Here is a 21,427-nt window from a genome sequence, read left to right on the forward strand (position 1 = left end):
CTCTTTGGAAGTCGTTGTGACTTTGGGTATTGTAGGAGGACTAGAGTTGATGAAGTGAAGGGAGATATGCATAAGATGAGCAGGGGCAATGAGACTGGGCCAGATGAAATTCCGGTGGAGTTTTGGAAGAGCGCGGGCAAAGCAGGCTTGGAGTGGCTCACTAGGTTATTTAATGTCATTTTTAGAATGAAGAAGATGATCTAAGAGTAGAGGTGGATCATGATGGTTCCTGTATACGAGAACAAGGGTGATATCCAAAATTGTAATAATTATCGGGTATCAAACTGCTTATCCATACTATGAAAGTCTGGGAGAGAATGGTAGAGTTAAGGGTGAGGAGGAGTGTGTCTATTTTCGAGAACCATTCCGGTTCATATCGGGGCGTTCGACTACAGAAGCCATCCACCTTGTAAGGAGATTGATGGAGTAGTATAGGGAGAGGAAGAAGGACTTGCATATGGTGTTCATCGACTTAGAAAAGGTGTACGATAAAGTCCCTATGGAGGTTTTGTGGAGATGTTTGGAGGCTAGAGGTGTACCTGTTGCCTACGTTAGGATGATTAAGGGCATGTATGATGGAGCAAAGACGCGAGTGAGGACGGTGGGTGAGGACTCGGACCATTTTCCGGTTATGATGGGGTTGCATCAAGGGTCGACACTCAGTCCTTTTTTGTTTGCCCTGGCGATGGACGTACCGATGAGCCACATCCAAAGGGAGGTGCCGTGGTGCATGCTATTTGCAGATGATATTGTAGTGATTGATGAGACGCGAGGCGGAGTAAATGCGCAGTTAGAGGTATGGAGGCAAACCCTGGAGTCTAAAGGTTTCAAGTTGAGCAGGACCAAGACAGAATACTTGGAGTGTAGGTTCAGTGGTGAGACTCAAAGGGGGCAGGAGAAGGGGAGGTGAGGCTGGACTCGCAGGTCATCCATATGAGAGGAAGTTTTAAGTACCTTGGGTCTATTATTCAGGGGGATGGGGAGATTGACGAATATGTCACACATCGTATTGGGGCGAGATGGATGAAATGGAGACTCGCTTCCAGTATTTTGTTTGACAAGAAGGTGCCGCCGAAACTTAAAGGTAAGTGCTGTAGAGTGGTGGTCAGACCGACGATGTTGTATGGGTTGAGTGTTGGCCAATCAAGATCGCTCATGTCCAGAAGATAAATGTAGTAGAGATGAGGATGTTGAGATGGATGTGCGCGCACACCAGGTTAGATAGGATTAAAAATGAGGTTATTCGCGATAAGGTGGGTGTGGCCCCTATTGATGACAAGATGCGGAAAGTGCATCTTAGGTGGTTTGGTCATGTGAGGAGGAGGAGCACAGATGCCCTAGTTAGGAGGTGTGAGAGTTTGATATTAGAGGGCCTACAGAGATGTAGAGGTAGGCCAAAGAAGAGGTGGGGAGAGGTAATTAGGCAAGCCATGGCGCAACTTTAGCTGACCGAGGATATGACCCTTGATAGGAAGGTATAGATGTCGAGGATTAGGGTAGTAGAGTAGGTAGTCTAGAGTGTTCATAACATTAGCATTGGCACGTAGTCTAGCTTTCTGTTGGTAGTAGGTTTTTATGACCAACCGTTGTTTTCTTTCATTGTTGATCACCTTAATATCTTGTTGTTTTTATTCTGCTTTTATATAGCTTTTTGGTGATGTCCCTTCTTGTCTATAATTTCATTAATGTGGTGCTTATACTTTCCCGAGCTGAAGGTCTATTGGAATTAACCTCTCTATCCTAACAAGGTAGGGGTAAGGTCTGCGTATACACTACCTTCCCTAGACCCCACAGTGTGGGATAATACTGGTATGTTGTTGTTGTTGTTGTCTGTAAGGATATAAAATTGTTGAATTTAAATTCATAAATTAATTTAGACTATATTTTAAATTCAAGATGTATATTAATCCAAATAAATTTATTGGGCTAATATAATTTGATAATTATATAAGTCCTAAATATACATGAACTTAATAAATAAGTTCAAGTTTATTGTGCTACAAGTGATGATGCCACTTTATTAAGCCCAAGATGTCATCTCTCTTGAGCTCCAATTTTGTGCTACGTATCAAATGACGTGGCACGCCAAGTCAAACAGAAAAGCCAATAGGATCATGCCACATGTCAAATGACAAGGCATGCCAAGCCAAGCCAAATAAAAATGCCAATAAAACTGCGCCACATGTGCTTCTAACCAATCAAATGTGGCATTGTCATGCTTCAATATGATTGGTCGGGAAGAGTTTGTTCTCATCACAACTCTTCTCTTCCACAACTATAAATATGGGTCTTCATAACTCAAAAAATGGACCGGAATTCATAACCAGAATCAAGAGAGAGCTCGTGGATCAAACATTGTAGATTTCTCTAAAAGATACAAACATTCAAGTGTTTTAAGGATTAAAAGATCAAGACGAAGATTCATGAACAATATGCAAGCCCTTGGAATAAAATACATCAAGATCAAGATCAAGCTTCAAGCACTTGAATTAAAATAAAATAAAATTCAAGATTAATCTCGAAAACTCTTATATTTACTGTTAAAAGAAAGAATCAAAGGATTCATAGAGATTGTAACATTCACATTGTTTAAAATAAAATACTAAGGTTGTTGCAATATTTCTCGGTCTCGATTATTTTCTTGACGCAAATTTATTGTCTATAATATCATCAAAGTATAGTTTATTTTTTGACTAAATATTTTTTCATGTTAATTTCCTAATATTCCGAGCTGTAAAATCAACTAAAGTTTTATTTATTAGTTTTTTGGTATAATATTTCACAACTACACTCAATAACTATTTCAACCTGCAAACATAATACACGAGACAGATAAAATTATATTCTCTATGAGTAGAACTTACTTAATAACCCTAAAAATCCATAGCACTTATATCCAACAATCCCAGACATGTAAGGATAGAATCTCCTGGAACTCCCCGGGCTACATCCACTTCTCCATCAAGGCAGCCTATGACCTCATTACCCAAAAGGACAACCAGACTGAAGAAAACAACCTAGACTTTAAGTGGATATGGAGAAGCAACACCTTGAACAAACTAAAATACTTCATGTGGTTGCTCACCCTCAACAGACTCCCAACAACCGCCTTCCTAGCAAAACGAAACATCTTCACATCTGATATCTGCACTATTTGCGGATCAGAAAAGGAGGACATAAAACACATGCTCTTCTACTATGCTCATTCAAAGGAAATCTGGAGGCAATGCCACATAAAACACAACTACCGACCTTCGGATATTGAATTCTCTATTTTCTACTGGCTAAAGCACCAACTAAACTCAAGCAAGCGCTATAATCGATACATTACTTGGCCTGTATTCTTACCCTTTCTCCTTTGGTACATATGGACTACGAGAAATGAAAAGATCTTTCAAAAAAACAGCTCACACCCAAACATTAACAAAGTGATTAATAATACCCAAGAATTCCTTTTTCTAAGCAACTGGAGCCCTAGCCGGATACCAAAAAGAACGATCCTTATTAAATGGCAACCACCAGACATAGGAATTTTTAAACTAAACATAGATGGATCATGCCTAGGTAACCCAGGCAGGGGAGGAATAGGCAGGATTTTTAAGGATAGCAACGGAAAATGGATACTAGGATTTAATATGGGATTTGCATACGCCACAAATATTCAAATGGAAGCCATGTCCCTATTACAAGGTCTAAAATTAGCCATTCAAATGAGACTGACTCCTCTAGTCATTGAAACAGACTGCCAGGAACTAATCAACATGCTAAACAATGGAAATTGTCTTTATCAAAACATTATTGATGACAGCAGGTCCCTATTATCTGAGGCGGGCACGCCTCCTTTGAAGCATGCATTCAGAGAAGCTAATGGGGTAGCGGACACCTTAGCCAAGAATCGATGCGGCCTGGACTCTTTTGCTAACTTAATGTTGTATTATTATCCGCCTGTATTTGCTATTTCTGTTTTTGATAGGGACGGGATAGGCATTGCATGGCCTAGACAAATCTCTTGTTGTAATGACTACTAAGTTTATGTTTTAAATAAATATTTTTATTTACCAAAAAAAAAGAACTTACTTAATAATTGTAAAATATCATGCAATCAATGCTTATTTTTCTATTAAAGTTTGCAAACTCGAAACAATGCGGATGAAACAATAGAAGTTAAAATGTACTTTTATTAACATTAGCATTTTTTTTCTTTCTTTCTAAAAGCATTCCAACAAATGACACCTTTCTATATTTTCCTATATATTAAGTTATTTATTGTAATAAAATTAACTCGAGAATAGTTATTTTTAAAGTTTATATTAATTATCATTTATCTATTTATTTTGTAGGAGCTATAGGCCAATCTCTTTGTTTACCAGTAAAATAGTACAGTTAAATTTACACGTAGTTTATAGACAAGTGAATCGATTTGATCCCAAAATGATAAATAAATTAAACAAGAATGTAAGACTTAGCGTTGAAATCAAGATAAGACAGCAGGAATCCTAGTTCCGGGAGTATAGCTTTCGCTTCGGACCCGATTGCCATTTGCCTTGCTTTTCATCTGCCTTCGGCCCCACGTATCGCTTTATTATGTGAGAATTTAATATGAACATATTTTACCCTACACACTCTTCATTCATAATGCTAAGACCAAAAGACTCAAATTTTCAATTTGTATTATTTGACAAATTATCGTGATAAAAATATTTTTTTACTTGTTTGTTTTGATATTTAACAAAAATTTTCTATAAGATATTCTTTGAGGACTTTCATAGAGTTGGATTTCACTATTTATTTAAGTGGGGCGGTGACTAATGTTCCTTAGCTCGTTTTTGATGGTCCGCTAAAAAATTTGGCGGTCCGGGTCCAATGGCCGGGCCCATGCGGAAGGTGTGGCTTATGTTCCGTCCTACTATATTTATTGACATGATAGAGGCCATTCTAAAAATTGTTTTAACTTGTACACACACTTATAATGAATATGTAATGAATTTTTACATTATCAGGTTACCTTATAATCTTGCTGATATTCTAAATGAGATCAACATTCATAGTATTAGAAAGTTATATATCTTATGTTTATTTTATAATTCAAACACATTATTCAAAACTATTTTTAAAACTATTTAACATGAGAACACACACCCTAAGGGGTCGTTTGGTAGGGTGTATAAGAATAATACAGAATAAGGTGTATTAGGAATGCATGGATTAGTAGTGCATGTGTTAGTAATACAAGCATTAGTTATGCATATATTATTTCTTATCTACTGTTTGGTGTGGTGTATTAAAATTATAATGCATTGCATAATTTTTAAGAAAAATAGTTGTTTACAAAAATGCCCTCCATATCTCTAGCTTTAAGGGGCTTTAAGGATAATTTTATCTTTAACCATACTAATGCATTCATTAATAGTCTTGGTATTACTAATGCCATGGTTTTGTATGCATTACTTATACATAGGATAATACCAAGTATGATGTACAATTAATACTTGTATTGGTTATACATATATTGAAAAAATATAACAAATAAGGTATTAGTAATACATAGAGCTAATGCTTGCATTATTTTTTCTAATACCTCCTACGAAACGACACCTAAAACTAATATTTGTACAAATGTTTATGACTTTGGTTTAGATTTTTTTCTTTTTTAAAATATTGTCGTCCGAGTTGAACAGAGACCCGGTTCGATATACGCTGTCTGCGTGACTGATAAAACCCGAAGGGAGGAAGATATGCCTGAGTCGGTCCGGTTCTGAAGTTTTCTAACTGTTTAAGAATTCGAAAATAGGGTTTAGCCAAGGGGTTCTAACTTCTTAGTGAGCTGTATTGGCGGTTGAGCGAACCTTTTCAATGCTAGGGTTCAACTGAGGGATTTATGCAAGCAGTAATGCCTAGTCTCCGTGCGAATGCGTAAATTTCTCGAAAGTAAATATTAAGGTTTTTATATGTACGAATCAACATCAATGGCGGATGATGTAATGATTAAAGAAGAGCTTACAAATCCCTGCTGTATATCCGTAAGCATTTCGATTTAGGGTTTCTATTTGCTTTACATTCAGTTTTCTTTTGTTTCTCTAGTTTATGGTTGATTTTTGCACTGTCTTTGCAGTGGAAAGAGAAGTACAATAAACTGAAAGATGGCTACGCAAAGCTTGAAGATAGGAGAAATGCGCTTCGTAAAGGTCTCTCCATTTACGAGGAACAAGTTCTGAAGATGCAATCTGAAAATCTATCTCTCAGGAAAGGTATTTTTACTTTTTTTACTTTGTATTCACCCTTTACTTTCTGAAAATGAGTATTTTGAGTATTAATTTTAAATTAGAAGCATAGAGAAATTTATAAGTTACAAAACAAAAGGAAGTAAAGGAATAGTTTGACGGTAAAACTTACTCGCACATGGTCTTTACACCAAACTAGTGAAGGCTAGACATGTGTACTTCATACACTGATTTACAACTTAAACATGGTAAAATGATATGCATGCTCACTTTAATTTTTAACTGCTTTGTTTGGTTTGGTGTAAACATCGGTGCACGTAAATGTTTACCTAGTTTGACTATACCGAGCTGCTTGGTGAATTTGTCGAGCTGCGCATAAGTGGTCCTGACACCTCATTAAGAAAATCCCTAGGTGTTTTAAACCTTTATCTTTATTGGCACCATATAATCTTGGTGTGTAGTACTTACTATACACAGTGAGAATATGTGACCTCCCAATAGCTTAAGTGATTTTTGATTTTTGAAATCGTAGTAGCAAGTTTTGAGTTTATCTTCTGTCTGAAGGTTAGTATGCTAGGAGTTCTCTTTAAGCTTATCTAATTTTAGGCATACTCTCTCTGGTCTTGTTTATCTTTGCTAGGGAGGTTGTTCCCCTTGTTGATTACATGCTCTGTTTCTTGTCATTGACAAACATTGACTTGCTGCTGTATTTTGTTCTTTTTTCCCAGCTGTTGAGGATGAGAAACTTAGGGCGTACAATGAAAAGGAGGAAAAAGTAAAGGAATCTGCTTTAAGGGTTTCCTTAGAGAGTGAAATTGCTGGGTTGAAGAATGAGATTCTTTCCTTGAAGCAACAATCGGTGGCTAATGATGGAGGTAGAGAAATTAAAGAGCTTAAGGAGCATCTCTCTGAGAGAGAAAGCAAGGTAAACGAGCTGAAGGTGCTTGTTGATAAAGAAAGAGTGAGAGCAGAGTCAGAGAAGAAGAAGGCTGAGTTGGAGAGGAAAAAGGTGGACGAGTTGAGGACAAAAGTGAAGGTTGAGAAAACAAAGGCTGATGAAGAAAGGAGGCTTGCTGATGTTGAAAGAAAAAGAGCCGAAGGAAATAGACTTAATTTAGAAAGTCTGAAGAAGGAAGCTGATCAAGTGAAGTCAAAGTTAGCTTCAGTGACTTTGGAGTTTGAAGATGCTAAGAAGCAGCTGGAGGCAGAAAGAGAAAACACATCTAAAGAGAGAAAACGTGCAGATGCAGCTGTGGCGAAAGCTGCTGATCAAAAGAAGATTGCAGAAACCAACCGCAAGATGGCCATGGATGAAAAGAGCCGTGCTACTGATCTATATCGTCAGCTGGAACATGATAGACAAAAGATTGATAATTTGAAGAAAGAGATCGGTGAACTCATGGCATCTGGTAAAACGGTTAACATCATACCTCGTAAAGGGACAACTCTAGGAACTGCTCAATTCTCACCTGAGATTGGTCCAAAGGCAGTGGAGAGAGATTTTACCATGGCAGATGTAATTGGGAATTTCGATGCAGACCCAAAAAGGCTCCAGGAAATGGAACAAAAGGTGGCGATTGAGAAAAAGCGCGTTAAATCAGAGATGGAAAAAGTGGAAAAGCAAAGAAAGGCTGCAGAAGCATATAAAAAGAAGGCATCAGAAGAAAAAAATCGTGCTGATCAGCTTTCTGAAGAGGTCAAAAATTACAGAAAGAGGGTCGAAGAACTGCAGAAAGAAATTGAAAAGCTAAGTTCTGCAAGGACTTCTGTTGAGTGTCCTCTTCGTGCACTTGATAGTAGTGTGCATGTTGAAACTGCTAAAGTTAAGCTGTTGCAAAAGCAGTTGAAGCTTGAAAAGATGCTGGTAAAGCATGCTAAAAAAGTAGCTAAGTTCGAAAAAACCCGTAATTATATACTACAGCAGAATCTAGTTAGCTTAAAGCAGGAGCTTGTTCACTTCTCGAGACGTCTAAACATACTGGACGGTTGCTTCCTTCAAGGTGATGAGCATGCCCTAAAAAAGGTTTGTTTCTCTTGTTCTTGGCATTGTTGACGCTCATATATAGTAAGGAAGGTGTTTTTGATTATGTTTTCTCAAGAAACCTTGGGGAAGTATGTATTTTACTTGGAAATTTTCTACCAAAACTGGAGTTGGTAAGAACAGAAACTGTGACTGTTTGAACAATTAGTTAACATTTTCAAGAATTTGTTGAGCTTCATTAACATTGTTTTTTGACTATTTTTGAGGTCATGCACAATCTTGCAGAATGTTTGGCAGAATCTTGAAAATAGTATGTGATATGTTCAGAAAGATCACTCCTGTTTACCTGCCCCATTTTCAGATAAACACCCATTTAATTTATATTTGGTTTGTCTTTATTCCTGTTTCTCCCCTCTAATTAAATGGATGCAAGCTCTATTTCGATGGTCTCTTAATGATATGATCTTCCTGCTGTTCAGGTTTGCAGCTTCAACTTGAAAAGCAATTATTCTAGTTTGGTATCTTGTGACACGCACTGTCATTTTGGAAATGATTCCGTGCAGTTAGCTGCTGTTGGGTCTGATCTGTCCAAGCAAAAGATAGAATGTAATATACCTTCGCTTCCGATGTCTGGAGGGAACAACCCTGTATCATTATCAGGTATTAACTCTAAATTGGAGCCTTTACTTAAAGGTTCCAGCAAAAAAGTGTTACAGAGTTCTGCCATGAATTCCAGTTCGGCATCATTTTCTGATAGGCTATTGGTGGGCTCACAGGACAGATGTGCTTCCATCACAACATCAGCTAAATCAGCTGAAGAAAAATTGGACGTAGAACTGATCAAATCCAGTTTGCCTGGAGATGCAAGAAAAAAGTGCATTGAGAATGTTGTAGCAATTGCTGACAGTAATGTCAAGAGTCCTATCAGTTGTATTTCTACTGAGAGGAGAGGTCCACATTATAAGAGGATGAGGAGATCTGTTGATGCCATTAAATCTAATGGAAACTTAAATTCCGGGGGTAACAAGTGGCAAAGACAGCTTTCAGAGAAAACCTCTCTGCATGATGGTAAGTTGAATAGTAGGACAGATGGACCTGCTGTTGAGAAAAAGCATTTGGTAGCTGACATGCAACACGATACGTGCAGCGAGCATTTTATATCTCGCAAGAAAAGAAGAACATCCTGTGAACTAGGCCTGCATCCTTCAAACAAGAATAGTGTGGCAAAGACAAAGTTTGATAGCTGTGGTGTCCAATCTGATGTCTGCACACGTCTATCTCCAACTGTCTATAGCGTTCCAGAAACTGCCCAGGATTGGAAGGATGGGAAAGATGATGATCTGGGAGATATTGATGAACTTGTCCGTGGTGATTATATGAAGCTTCTCAATTTGGATAGTGATACTGATGAAGAGTCTTATCGTCTAGCAATTGAAATGCCTTTATCGCCTACGCTTCCTGAGATTCAGTGCCATAGCAGTGAGGCACTTGAATCGATTAGCTCACCTTTATATCAGGGATTCTCAAATGCAACGGGGACTCTGGTTTCACCAGACAGTTTTGATGTCATCAATGTGGAAATTAATTCTAACCAGTTAAAACATTGTACCTTGGATCCTTCAGATAATTCATCATTTTCCAAGAAAAGAGATCATGTTGATTCATCTAAGAGAATAAACCTTGACACATCTTGTAAGTTATCCTGCAGTTCCTATGCAAATGCATCAGCATTGTGCAGATCAGATTTAGCTGCTCCTGCGAGCGAGCTGGAAAGGAGAGTGGTCTCATTATGGGATGGTTTTGCCAAGTATTGTGTCATCTTTTCAAATAACAACGACGAAAATAGCATTTCCAGTATTTACCGTGCTACCAGCAGTTCTCATGCTCAGTGCTCTGCATCATCAGATCCTTCTCTTAGGAGTATTTTGGTCACTCTTTTGGAACTTGAAGATATCTCAAACAAGTAAGCTAGCTATTCTATTGTTATATATTCGCCCTCCTAGTTGGGTTTCATGCTTACTTTGCATTGGACGTATCGTCCACCCATACTTTTTTTTTTTTGGATCAGGGATATCCACCTATACTTTGTTCTTCAGATATCAGTATGGCATAAGCAAAGTTCTCTATGCTTAAAGTTGTACTTCCATTTTCTTTCATATGTTTACAAGAGCATGTTTGGAAAGCCATAGCCACCTTGTAATTGGATTTGGGTGTTATTACACAGTTTTGAACCATTAGTATGGCCGAGTAATTAATTGGGTGTAATTGACAGGGAGCAATTACACTCTCCAATTTTCGCAAGAGAGGCAAAATTTGTTGGTAATTACACGTGTAATAACAAGGCAGCTTTTCAAATTGTCTTTTATCTTCTTTTCCAAATATTTTACTCTTTTTGCACTCATTCTCTTTGCTTCAAATATATGAGAAAGACTTGTAAAAACAATTTCATGTTCTACTTGCTTATTTTTCTATTAAGGGACGCAGGGACCGGGGAAGGGCCGCACCCCAAGGGGTGTGATGTAGACAACATCCTATCCTAATGCAATTATTAGTGGCTGCTTCCACGGCTCGAACCTGTGACCTATAAATCACAAGGAGACAATTTTACCGTTGCTTCAAGGCTCCCCTTCCTTGCGTAGTTTTCTATTCATTGACATAAATACTAATTATAGAAAAATACTTCATGTTGTCCTTTGTTATTTAGAAAATACAAGTAGTCATGAATTTCATATTATATTCAGATGGGTAGGAAGATATCAATTTTTCTTTATGATATTAATTACCTGTTTATAATTATTAATTACATTTAAAAAATATGTATTCTGAATACCTAGTAATAAGTAATATTCAATATTTCCTTTATACATATATATGTCACACATTAAAATTTATTTACTTGTTCATCTAAAAAGTTTATTTTAACTTTTATTGTTAACGTTTATTATTATAAAAAATGTCTAACTATGTAATTACACTTGTGCAACCAAACAAACCGGTCTTGGTAATTATTAGGCTGTTATACAATGATTTCCGCACACCCTAAGAGTTTAGAAGGTAGGATTTAGTCCAAAGCCTACAATTATCAAAGAGAAGATAAAAAATGATCTAGCCTAAGGTCACATGGCCATGAATAAAATTTTTTCAAATATATGTCGCTTGGCAGACTGAATTTTAAATGTGTGTCAATGGTTACAGCCGTATGTTTTATGCTCATGCCAAATTTGATAGTCATGTTTACTTCATGGTAGTTGGATATCCCAAAATCATGTGCTTTTCTCCCGAAAGAAGTACCTTGCAACTGTGTATATATTTTGTTCTTGTAGTATGACGCAATGTTGTTACTCTTGTCAAATTACTTCCAAACACCACCACCACAACAACAACCACCCAGTAAAATCCCACCAGTGGGGTCTGGGGAGGATAGAATGTACGCAGACCTTACCCCTACCCTAGAGGGGATAGAGAGGTTGTTTCCTGGAGACCCTCAGCTCAGATACCAAATTTTACTTCCAACTATTACAAAAAAATTAGAAGGCGTGAGCTCACATCTCGGAGTACTTGACATCAATTGTACATATTATTACCTCTCATATGAATAATGGATGGACTGTACTAACTTTTTCTAGTCAACTTTCGATATCGGAGTATATGTCAAAACTTATTCTGTATACTTGAACTGCAACCTCTTCGATATTTCTAGGTCATATAATTTATTCTGTTTTCTTTTCTAGCTGCCTTATTTTGTTTTGCAATCTGGTGTGTCTACATTTTTTAAGTTTGCATGAGTTTAAGATGCTTCGAGCCAGCATTTGATTGTCATTCTTAGGCACATACATTGCCCTTAGTTTATGTGCATTATTCTTGTCCTTTGTCCTTCTCAAGTGTTATTCCGATGCTTCATTAGCATAGAAATGGGTTCAAATGTGAATGCAAGTGTTATTCCGATGCTTCATTAGCATAGAAATGGGTTCAAATGTGAATGCATGTTGATTCTGAAACAAGAGCTAACATTTTATTTTCTTTCTTGCCACTTTTTCCAGGGAGAAGACCTGTGTTTTCTTTTCGCTCTTACTGCTCTACATTTTTGATACTGCAACGAGAGCCTTTGGAGATGATTGGGAGAGGGACCTGACCCTTTTTGTGAATTCTGTTGCTCAGCACATATATACAGGTTTCTGGCCTTATTATTTATTTGCATTAAGATGTTCCCTGAAAAGCTTACCTTGTGTATACTAAGCCTACTTTTAATTTTCCATATTTGCAGAACTCTCACATGAAGATACAAGAAGGATGTTTGTGGAATATTGCAACTTTTATGATGTACTTTCTCTTATGGAGGATTTTCTTTTGCATGATAAATTGCTGGTGCCTGCTGTAAGTTCTGATTCAAAGCTTGCAACCAATTCAGGAATCAATCTTATTTTGGACGGTCATAGTGTAAGCTTGTGCAAGCAACTAGCTCCTACTCAGTTGTTGCTAATTGGAGGCATTTTGCTAGCATCAGTATGTTCCGCGGTTGGCCATGTTGGTTTTGTTTGTGAGGCTTCCTGCAACATCTTAAGGATGCGGAGGTCTGATGCTCTAAACATTCTTCATATATTTGCCTATCTATGTGGTTCTAAATACTTTATCCTCAAAGAGTATGGTTTAGCTATGACTGTGGTGAAGTCATTGGTGATGCTTATTCACGAGAATAGATCATCTCCTGATCCTCTTTCCTGTATAGGATCTTCAGTTGAGTCATTGTCTAAGATTTGTTCCGGTAGTAAATGCCCGTTTTCAGAGGGTGCAGCTACCATGGATATTGTTGCATCATCCCTCTTGGATAGTATTACTAGTTATACTTGCTCTGCTGTGGGGTCGGATTTGATGGAATCATTGAACAAATCAAGACGCAGAGTCAAATGTGATGGAAGGAAAACCGGTGAATCCTCAGATGACGTAGATTTAGTCCAGTCGGCCTTTGTTATTTCTGAAAATTCATGCCAGTTAACTAATACCCTCGCACTTCTGGAGCTTGTTGCAGGTTTCATGGTATGATTTTTACTTATTTTACTCGTTTACTCTGTAATCTCGTGAACTTCTGTCCTCTTTGTTGTTTCTCTTTATTTCTGTGTTGTTCCAGGTGCAAAAAAAAGTGTGGATATTTGAGTGCTATTATAGGACGTTGGAACATGAAGTGGATCATAACTTTTACTTAAGTGAATGGCATTGTTCTACTGCAGGAAATAGTGTCATTTCCTTCATAAGTAAAAGAGTTCTGGCTGAAAATATTATCAATAATTAGTGACTTATGTCAAAACAAAATCTTATCAAAAGGTAGTGAGAAGTACTTTCGCGTACTATCGGTTTTTCCTTGGTGTGTCAATTCTTTAATAAAATAATTTTACTGTATCTAGAAAAACATAATTTCGAATAGTACTGTTCTTTTTATTGCGCGGAGAAGCTTGTAGAAAGGTTATTCAAATGACTAGTGTGTTAAAGATAGTTAATAAAAGGTCCTAATACATGACCTTAGATATTTGTTGCACTTTCAGTGCCTACTGATAGGCAGTTGTGTGATGTTGTAGTACGTTGCAGCATTTTGTACATTATTGTAGAATGCTTCAGCATTTTGCACATCATTTTCCATCATTTTCTAGCAACCATATTTAGGGAACTCCACTTGCAAGGGGAGAGCCAAAATCTATTCGTTGTAATTGCTGCTCCATTTCTTATAGTTGCAGATGGAAATGGAGTAATGCTTTAGCTTAACAATCAAATTAATCATTGATGCCTTAATTTGCTAGTGCTGGATATGCAATATGAACAGTTTGTAGCTCAAATGAGAAGCGCTTGAACATTTGATTATTCTTGCGCACAAATTGGTATGAGTTTACAGCCTAGTTATATTTTCTGCAGAGAGCTCTCGTACAAACGTTAGTTACCATCCTTTGTTAATTGCTTTAGAGAGTTTTTTGTTATTTTTTTAATATTTTATTTATAAAAAAGGTAGAGCTACTTTTAGACATTTTAATATGAAAGTATTTAGCAAACAACGTGGGACGTAGCTTCATAGATCACCTTCAAACCTTTATGAGCATTTTTTTCTCAAACCTTTTGAGGTTCGGCATGCTGTTCAGTCACTTCTGCTGAATGGGTCTCCTCGATTTAGTTTTGACTTTGGATCTTGTTTGACATTGGTGCATAGGGTGCTGTAGCCACATTTCTTCTACTGGTGTTGCATTTGTTTTCCTTTGACACGTAGTTTTCCAGAGCTGCTCTGAGCTTCAGTAAATTATGGCATTTAATCCAGGAATGGAGATGATTAGTGTGGTTATTGAAATGGTCTGTATGACCTCAAGATATAGATCGGGAATGAAGTGTGGGAGGGGAAGGGGGGCTGCTTAGTCAAGAGTTCTAAAACGGGAATTATCCAATATTTGTGTTTGTTTGAGAGGATGGGACTGGATAATGGGTAGCATCCAGGATTATGAACCTCTTCTTGGTATAATTTTCTCCATCCCCTCATGGGATAAAAGGGGTGCTTTTACTCCTGTGCATACTTTTCTCTTTCCTCCCCTCGTGCATTCAAAGCCACCAACCCCTCCTCCGATCCTCTCGCCTGTCTACCAAAAACCCCTCCATGCTTTGCCACCTGATGTCCCTGTACCCGCCATTTGTCTTTGTTCAGTATATTTGTTGCTTTTAATTTTTTTTCTCTGATTTTATTATAGGTTATTTGATTCATTTAGGTCAATGATTCCTTTGGCGCAAAAGTTTGAATTCACTCCGGTTCCTATTAACCCAAAATGAGATACAAATGCATTTACTTAAAAATGTGGTGCTGTTACATAACAGACCCCTATTTTTGCCAAAAACCAAGATTCCTGCACTTTGTGTTTGCAGTAGGATGGAAAAGAGAAAGAAAATACAAATGGATTTCATTTAGGAATGGTAAAAGTGTGTTAATGTGGATCTTATTAGGAATTACACCCTTTAATTGGAAGGGAGGACTAATATTTCTTTTCAGTTAGTTCTTATGCAATTTATCTCTATGCATGGTATGTCGTCTTTTATTTTGGGCTAGCAAGATGTACTTCTATATTGCAATGAATGGCTAGGTTGCATAGTTGCGAAATTCTCTCTGGTGATTCTATTCGTTTAGTAGACGTTTAGGAGAACAATTGAAGTTAGTTAATGCCTATTACTACACCAAATTTTTAACTTTGGAACTCCTAAATTGTTGTATTTGAATCTTCTTTAATGCTCACTCAATCTTGTGTTGGATCTTTTTCTCAATGGAGGATGTTATTGGAATATCTTTTTACTTTTAAAATAGAATCTATGATAATTTGCTTGCTTAGTTCCTATTGGGCAATAAGGTGGGGTCTGGGGTAGGTTATTGCTTCCTACTTCTAGTTCATTCCTCAGAAGTTTTTGGCTAATTCTGTTTTTATTTTTTGATCTCTCAAGCAGAGTTGGGATTGGATGTTTGACAAAATTGCCTGTCCACTATTGGATTTATTGGACTATTGTACAGCGGAGCACAATGCTGCTGCTATCACTACTCTTCTTGGCCAACTTGGAAGGTAATAATCGAAATATGGTTAAATTATTTTCAACATTTATTTTACTCATAGGGCTTAAGTCTTAAATGGGGAAATGTGAGAGTGAGCTCTATTGGCAATTTGATTGAAGAGATGGCCTGAGCTGCATACTTGTTTTATTTTCTGATCATATGGGATGGGATAATATTTTCTTTTTGTTTCTGTATCTTTGAAGAAAGACTTGCATATGGTATGTCGTTCATTGATCTAGAGAAAGCATACGACAAAGTCCCGAGGGAGGTTCCATGGTGTGTGTTATTTGCGGATGATATAGTTTTGATTGATGAGGCAGGGTGTGGTGTTAACTAGAGCTGGAGGTTTGGAGACAGACTCTTGAGTCTAAAAGTTTCAAGTTAAGCATGACCAAGACAGAGTACTTGGAGTGCAAGTTTAGCGACGTTACCGAGGAAGCAGGCATGGATGTGAGGCTTGATATACAAGTCATCCCTAGGAGAGAGAGTTTCAAGTATCTTCAGCCTATATACAAGGTGATGGGGAGATTGACGAGGATGTCACGCATCGTTTCGAATCAGGGTGGATGAAGTGGAGGATCGTTTTCGGTGTCTTATGTGATAAGAATGTGTCACTGAAACTTAAGGATAAGTTATACAAAGTAGTGGTTAAACCGACCATGTTGTATTGGATAGAGTGCTGGCCTGTCAAGAACTGACATATCTAGAAAATGAAAGCATCTGAAATGAGGATGTTGAGATGGATGTGCGGGCATATCAAGTTGGATTAGATTAGGAATGGAGTTATTTGGGATAAGGTGGGAGTGACACCCTCGGAGGATAAGATGCGGGAGGCGAGGTTGAGATGATTTCGGCATGTTAAGAAGAGAAGCACAAAAGGCCAGTTAGGAGGTTAGGAGGTGTGAGAGATTAACCTTTGCGGGTATGAAGATGGGTAGAGGTAGGCCAAAGAAGTCTTTAAGAGAGGTGATTAGGCGGGATATGGCGCAACTGGAGCTTACTGAGGACATGACTCTTGATAGGAGGGTGTGGAGGTTGAGGATTAGGGTAGAAGGTTAGTAGGTAGTCGAGCGTTTCCCTTGTCCGTCAGTTCGATCGATTCGATAGCATTAGTGTTAGTTTGTAATCCCTTTATTCTTAGATTGCTATTACTACTGTTTAATTGCTACCTTGGCTTCGGTCCTCTTTTTATCTTGTTGTTTATACTTATTGCCATTACTTCTTTTTATCTTTTTTTTAAGCCGAGGGTCTTTCGAAAATAGCCTCTTTGCCTTCCAGGGTAGGGGTAAGGTTGCGTATATCTCTCTCCCCCCAAACCCCACTTGTGGGAATTCACAGTTTTTTTTTGGTTGTTGTTGTTTCTGTATCTTTGAAGCAACATATTATGAGGTAACATATTTATGAACTTAACCATTGGCATTCCGTATAGGACAATATCCTGATCCTATATTATATTTCTCTCTATCCTGAATTTTTTTCAGTGCTCCACATTCAGGGTTATAAGTTGCATTGCTGATATTGGATGATTTTATGTTTCCCTTTGGACATTCAGAAAGCTTTTTGACCAGTTTATTCCCTCCATACATGTATATGTTGGCTGTTTGATACTCTGGATGATCGAATTACATCTGCTCAGGGAGCCGAACAACCTCAAAATTGTTTCCCAACTGTTTCCTCATTGGTGGTCTATGCTATATAACCCTTGTGCAAACAAGAGCTAAAGCAAATAATAATACAACTCAAGCCAAGTTGTGATCCTCTCTTATTGTTACACTAGTGTGAAGGCGTATTTATAGTGTTTGCACCTGTTAGTGACCTGTTATGACTGGAGAATTTCATATGTGTTTTAACGGAACTGGTTTTCGAGATCCTTTCTTAAGATGGTGTCATTGAAGTATAGAAAATATGGCTAAAAGTTAGTTTGGTTTATGTGACGACCCGACCAGTCGTTTCATGAGTTACCGCTCCGTTTCCCCAATTTCTGCTTCTTTATGCTTCGTTATCCGTGTTTTATGTGATCAAGTTGATTAGTTTGCGTTTGGAGTAGATTTGGTAAGAAATGAGACACTTAGTCTTTTAAGAAGGTTTAAGTTGGAAAAGTCAACCGGATGTTGACTTATGTGTTAGAGGGCTCGGATGTGAGTTCCGATGGTTCGGTTAGCTTTGGGAGGTGATTTGTGACTTAGGAGCGTGATCGGAATTGGTTTTGGAGGTCCGGTGTAGAATTAGTCTTGAATTGGCGAAGTTGATATTTTGGCGATTTCCGGTTGGTAGGTGAGATTTTGATCCGAGGGTCGGAATGGAATTCTGAGAGTTGCTGTAGCTTCGTTATGTCAATTGGGATGTGTGTGCAAAATTTCAGGTCATTCGGACGTGATTTGGTTGGGTTTTTGATCAAATGCGTAATCTAGAAGATTTTGGGATTCTTAGGCTTGAATCCGATGCAAATTTGATATTTCGATGTTGTTTTGAGTGTTCCGAAGGTTGGAACAAGTTTGAATGATGTTATTAGCTACGAGATTATATGTGTAAAAGTGTTGAACTGAGAGTTATGTAATTGAAAGTGTCTGAAAAGTGTCGAATTAACTCTACCCTTCTGCATCAATACACAACCAATCCAACCTCTCGAAGCATCACAATACACGGTATATGAACCTGAAGCTGATGGCAAAAGCAAAACTGGAGTTGTGGTCAAAGCTGTCTTGAGCTTCTGAAAGTTCTCCTCACACTCGTCCGACCATACAAATGGAGCACCCTTCTGAGTCAACTTGGTCAAGGGCAATGCAATAGATGAAAACCCCTGGACAAACCGACGATAATAACCTGCCAACCCAAGAAAGCTACGAATCTCCGTGGCTGAGGACGGCCTAGGCCAACTCTGAACCGCCTCTATCTTCTTCGGATCGACCTGAATACTCTCGCTGGACACCACATGCCCCAAGAAATCCACTGAACCGAGCCAAAACTCACACTTGGAGAACTTTGCATAAAGCTTCTCCTCTCTCAATCTCGGACACCATCGAGGTCAGACCTCGAAACTTCGAACACCAAGCATTCAAGAGCAGAGGGAGATGAGTGTAGGCCATCCATGGCTTGAGATGCCATGGATTCCGGTGAGTTTGAGGTTGAAATGGTAGAAGACGATTAGGGTTTCAGGAACCTTCGAGAGAGTTTGAGAGAGGAGAGTGTTTGGAGGCGGCTGAGAGAAGAGAATGGGGGGATTAGGGTAGTCGTTTAGGTTTAATTATGGAATGGTGGATAGGAGCCGTTGATCTCAGAGATCAATGGCCCAGATCAAAAGGGCTTGGGTCGGGTAATTTAAAACGGGTTAATGGTTGGGTTAAATGGGATTGGGCTGGTCTGAAATTGGGTTCAAAATTGGGTCAATTAGGGGAGCCAATTTTGGCTATAATTGAAATAAAAATGGGTCAGGTTTTAAATAGCCAGTTTTTCCCTTTCTATTTTATAAAAATAGTAAAAATGATTTTGAAAACAAATTAAAGGTACTGAGTCAACTAATAATATTTTAATATTAAAATGGACATATCTATTGGCCTGATCTCTTTCGGACTGACAGTAAACTTACTATTTCATTGATTTGGTAAAAAGAATCTTGCATTAACTAGAGGTTCTTCTATGTTTAGGTGTTTCCTACAGAGAAAGCTTTAAGACATGGATACGGACATTAACTGGAAACATTGAAGTGAGAAAAAAATCTATATCTCTAGATATTTCATTAGATGATAGTGTTAGATATGATGTATTGAGAAAATTAGGTTTTTATTGCTTTGTAATCACCGTTTAAAATGAGTTAGAATTCTGAGGGGGAGTTTGGAAAAGTTATCTAGGCCTAGAGAGATGAATGAGCAAATTCAGTCTTGCATTTGCCACAGATTATCAACTTCTTATCAGCAATATAAAAGATGAAATTTCACATAGTAGTTGGGTATTTGAATTTCCTTTGTTGTTTGTATGCATGATTTTGCAACCAGATTTTGGTATGAATTGATTTTTTGAATACTACAATTCACTTTCTGTTTGGGCACCTGAATATTTGGTTGGTTAATTCTTTTAGATCTCGGTACCTTCTTTTAAGGTGTGTGAATGAGTGGATGCTAATCATCATTCATCAGTGAATTTGATGAAATAAATTGAACCTTTGGATGTAGGGTTAGTTTCTATGACCTCAAACCTTTTATCTCTTAATTGTATTTATATATTGGTAGGTATTTCTTAATTGTATTTATATTATGGTTAAAATGGTGTTTCTACTTGGATTTTTTTTGTTTATTCATTGCATGCTAACGAGCATTTTATATAAAAATCTCTTGCAGGTCTGGTCTTGATGCTTTTGGATGTGAAGATGTTAGGATTCAGAGATTAAGAAGCTCTTTGTGTGCGTTACTTTGCCAATGTGACTCCAAAAGAAGGGGTCTTCACCTTCAGTTCTCCATTGGTATTGCTTTAATTGGCCTAATTCCTCTCAGCTTTGAAGAACTTGCTGAAAGTAACATTGAAGTTGCATCACCTGCAAATCAATGTGATCCAACCGATTGCCTAAGAAAGTGGTTTGCTTCGTTGAGCAGCGAACAGCGGTTATTCATTAGGCTTGTAGATGCTGCCGGTTTGACTAGTTGCTGAACGGAAAATGTTCAGGGATGCCGAACAAAATTTTGGGAGAGCTATAAATGAAAAATTGCCAGTTTGTCTTTATTGATGTAGATAATTTTTAGTAGGCAAGGTATGCGAGGAGTTGTAAAGAAATTTACAAAGGTAGTTTTTGGTCAACCTTTGCCATTTCTTTTTCCAACAATCTGGTGTCATTTTTGTATTTGGATTTTACTGGATTGTTGGATAATGCCCTTGTTCCAGTGGTACATGGCTTACATTTCGGACAATGGTTGAACCGAGGAAGTTCATTTGCAATACCACATATATTGTGTAGTAGTGGACTGTTGCTCTCCACAACTTTCTGCTGTGATTTGCGTAGAGTTGATTTTTGTTTTGTTTGCTAAGCTGAACAAGCTGTTCTGCAGAGGAATTATGAAGTCAAATTTGATTAAAGCGACAATGTAACCGAGGGGCGGTGAAAATAATTTCCATCTTTTTGGGTGGGGAGGGGGTGGAAAAGAGTAGGATACCTTGTAGTAATATATAAGTTCTGTTGACCTTCCATCTATACTTAAGGTCCAAAATTTTACACTATATCATGTGATTTGTTTTACTGTGAAATTATAGGAAGTTAGTTCACATTGGACATCTCTATCATTTCTCTTAGAATTTGACATCGACAGGAAAGAAATATTCTGAAAATATATAATTGAATTTGCTCAATATTCTTTTGACATTGAGAACTTCCAAAAACGTCGTGTCAGTTCTTTATGTAAGAATTTGATAATTGATTCCTGCTTTTTATATATAAATATAAACAAAGAAATAATATGGTTTGATTACTTTACCTTTGTAGTTAAAAGATCAGTTTTAGTTTATAGAATTAGCCTGTGAGCAACGAGTCACAGTTATTTTTGGCAAACTACCAGCTATGTCCATTTATAAGTAGCTTATTACAAAAATTACTAATATTAGCCAATTAGCTATTTGTAGCCAAAAAAAGTTAAAATTTTGCTTTCTTTTGAGTGAATATTATTATAATAGATTGGCTAC

At 37.6% G+C, this 21,427-nt stretch overlaps 1 protein-coding gene across 1 annotated transcript; it reads left to right on the top strand.

Annotated features, from left to right (window-relative positions):
* Positions 1–5,706: 5,706 nt before the first annotated feature.
* LOC109239122 lies at positions 5,707–20,778 on the top strand. Its single transcript, XM_019405644.1, has 8 exons — positions 5,707–6,020; positions 6,113–6,248; positions 6,950–8,244; positions 8,682–10,165; positions 12,243–12,373; positions 12,467–13,236; positions 15,661–15,773; positions 20,098–20,778. The coding sequence occupies exons 1-8, from the start codon at positions 5,949–5,951 to the stop codon at positions 20,402–20,404; spliced, it is 4,308 nt and encodes a 1,435-aa protein (XP_019261189.1). The 5' UTR covers positions 5,707–5,948; the 3' UTR covers positions 20,405–20,778.
* The last annotated feature ends 649 nt before the right edge of the window (positions 20,779–21,427 follow it).

This window comes from Nicotiana attenuata, unplaced genomic scaffold, assembly GCF_001879085.1.
Source record: "Nicotiana attenuata strain UT unplaced genomic scaffold, NIATTr2, whole genome shotgun sequence".
NCBI lineage: Eukaryota > Viridiplantae > Streptophyta > Magnoliopsida > Solanales > Solanaceae > Nicotiana > Nicotiana attenuata.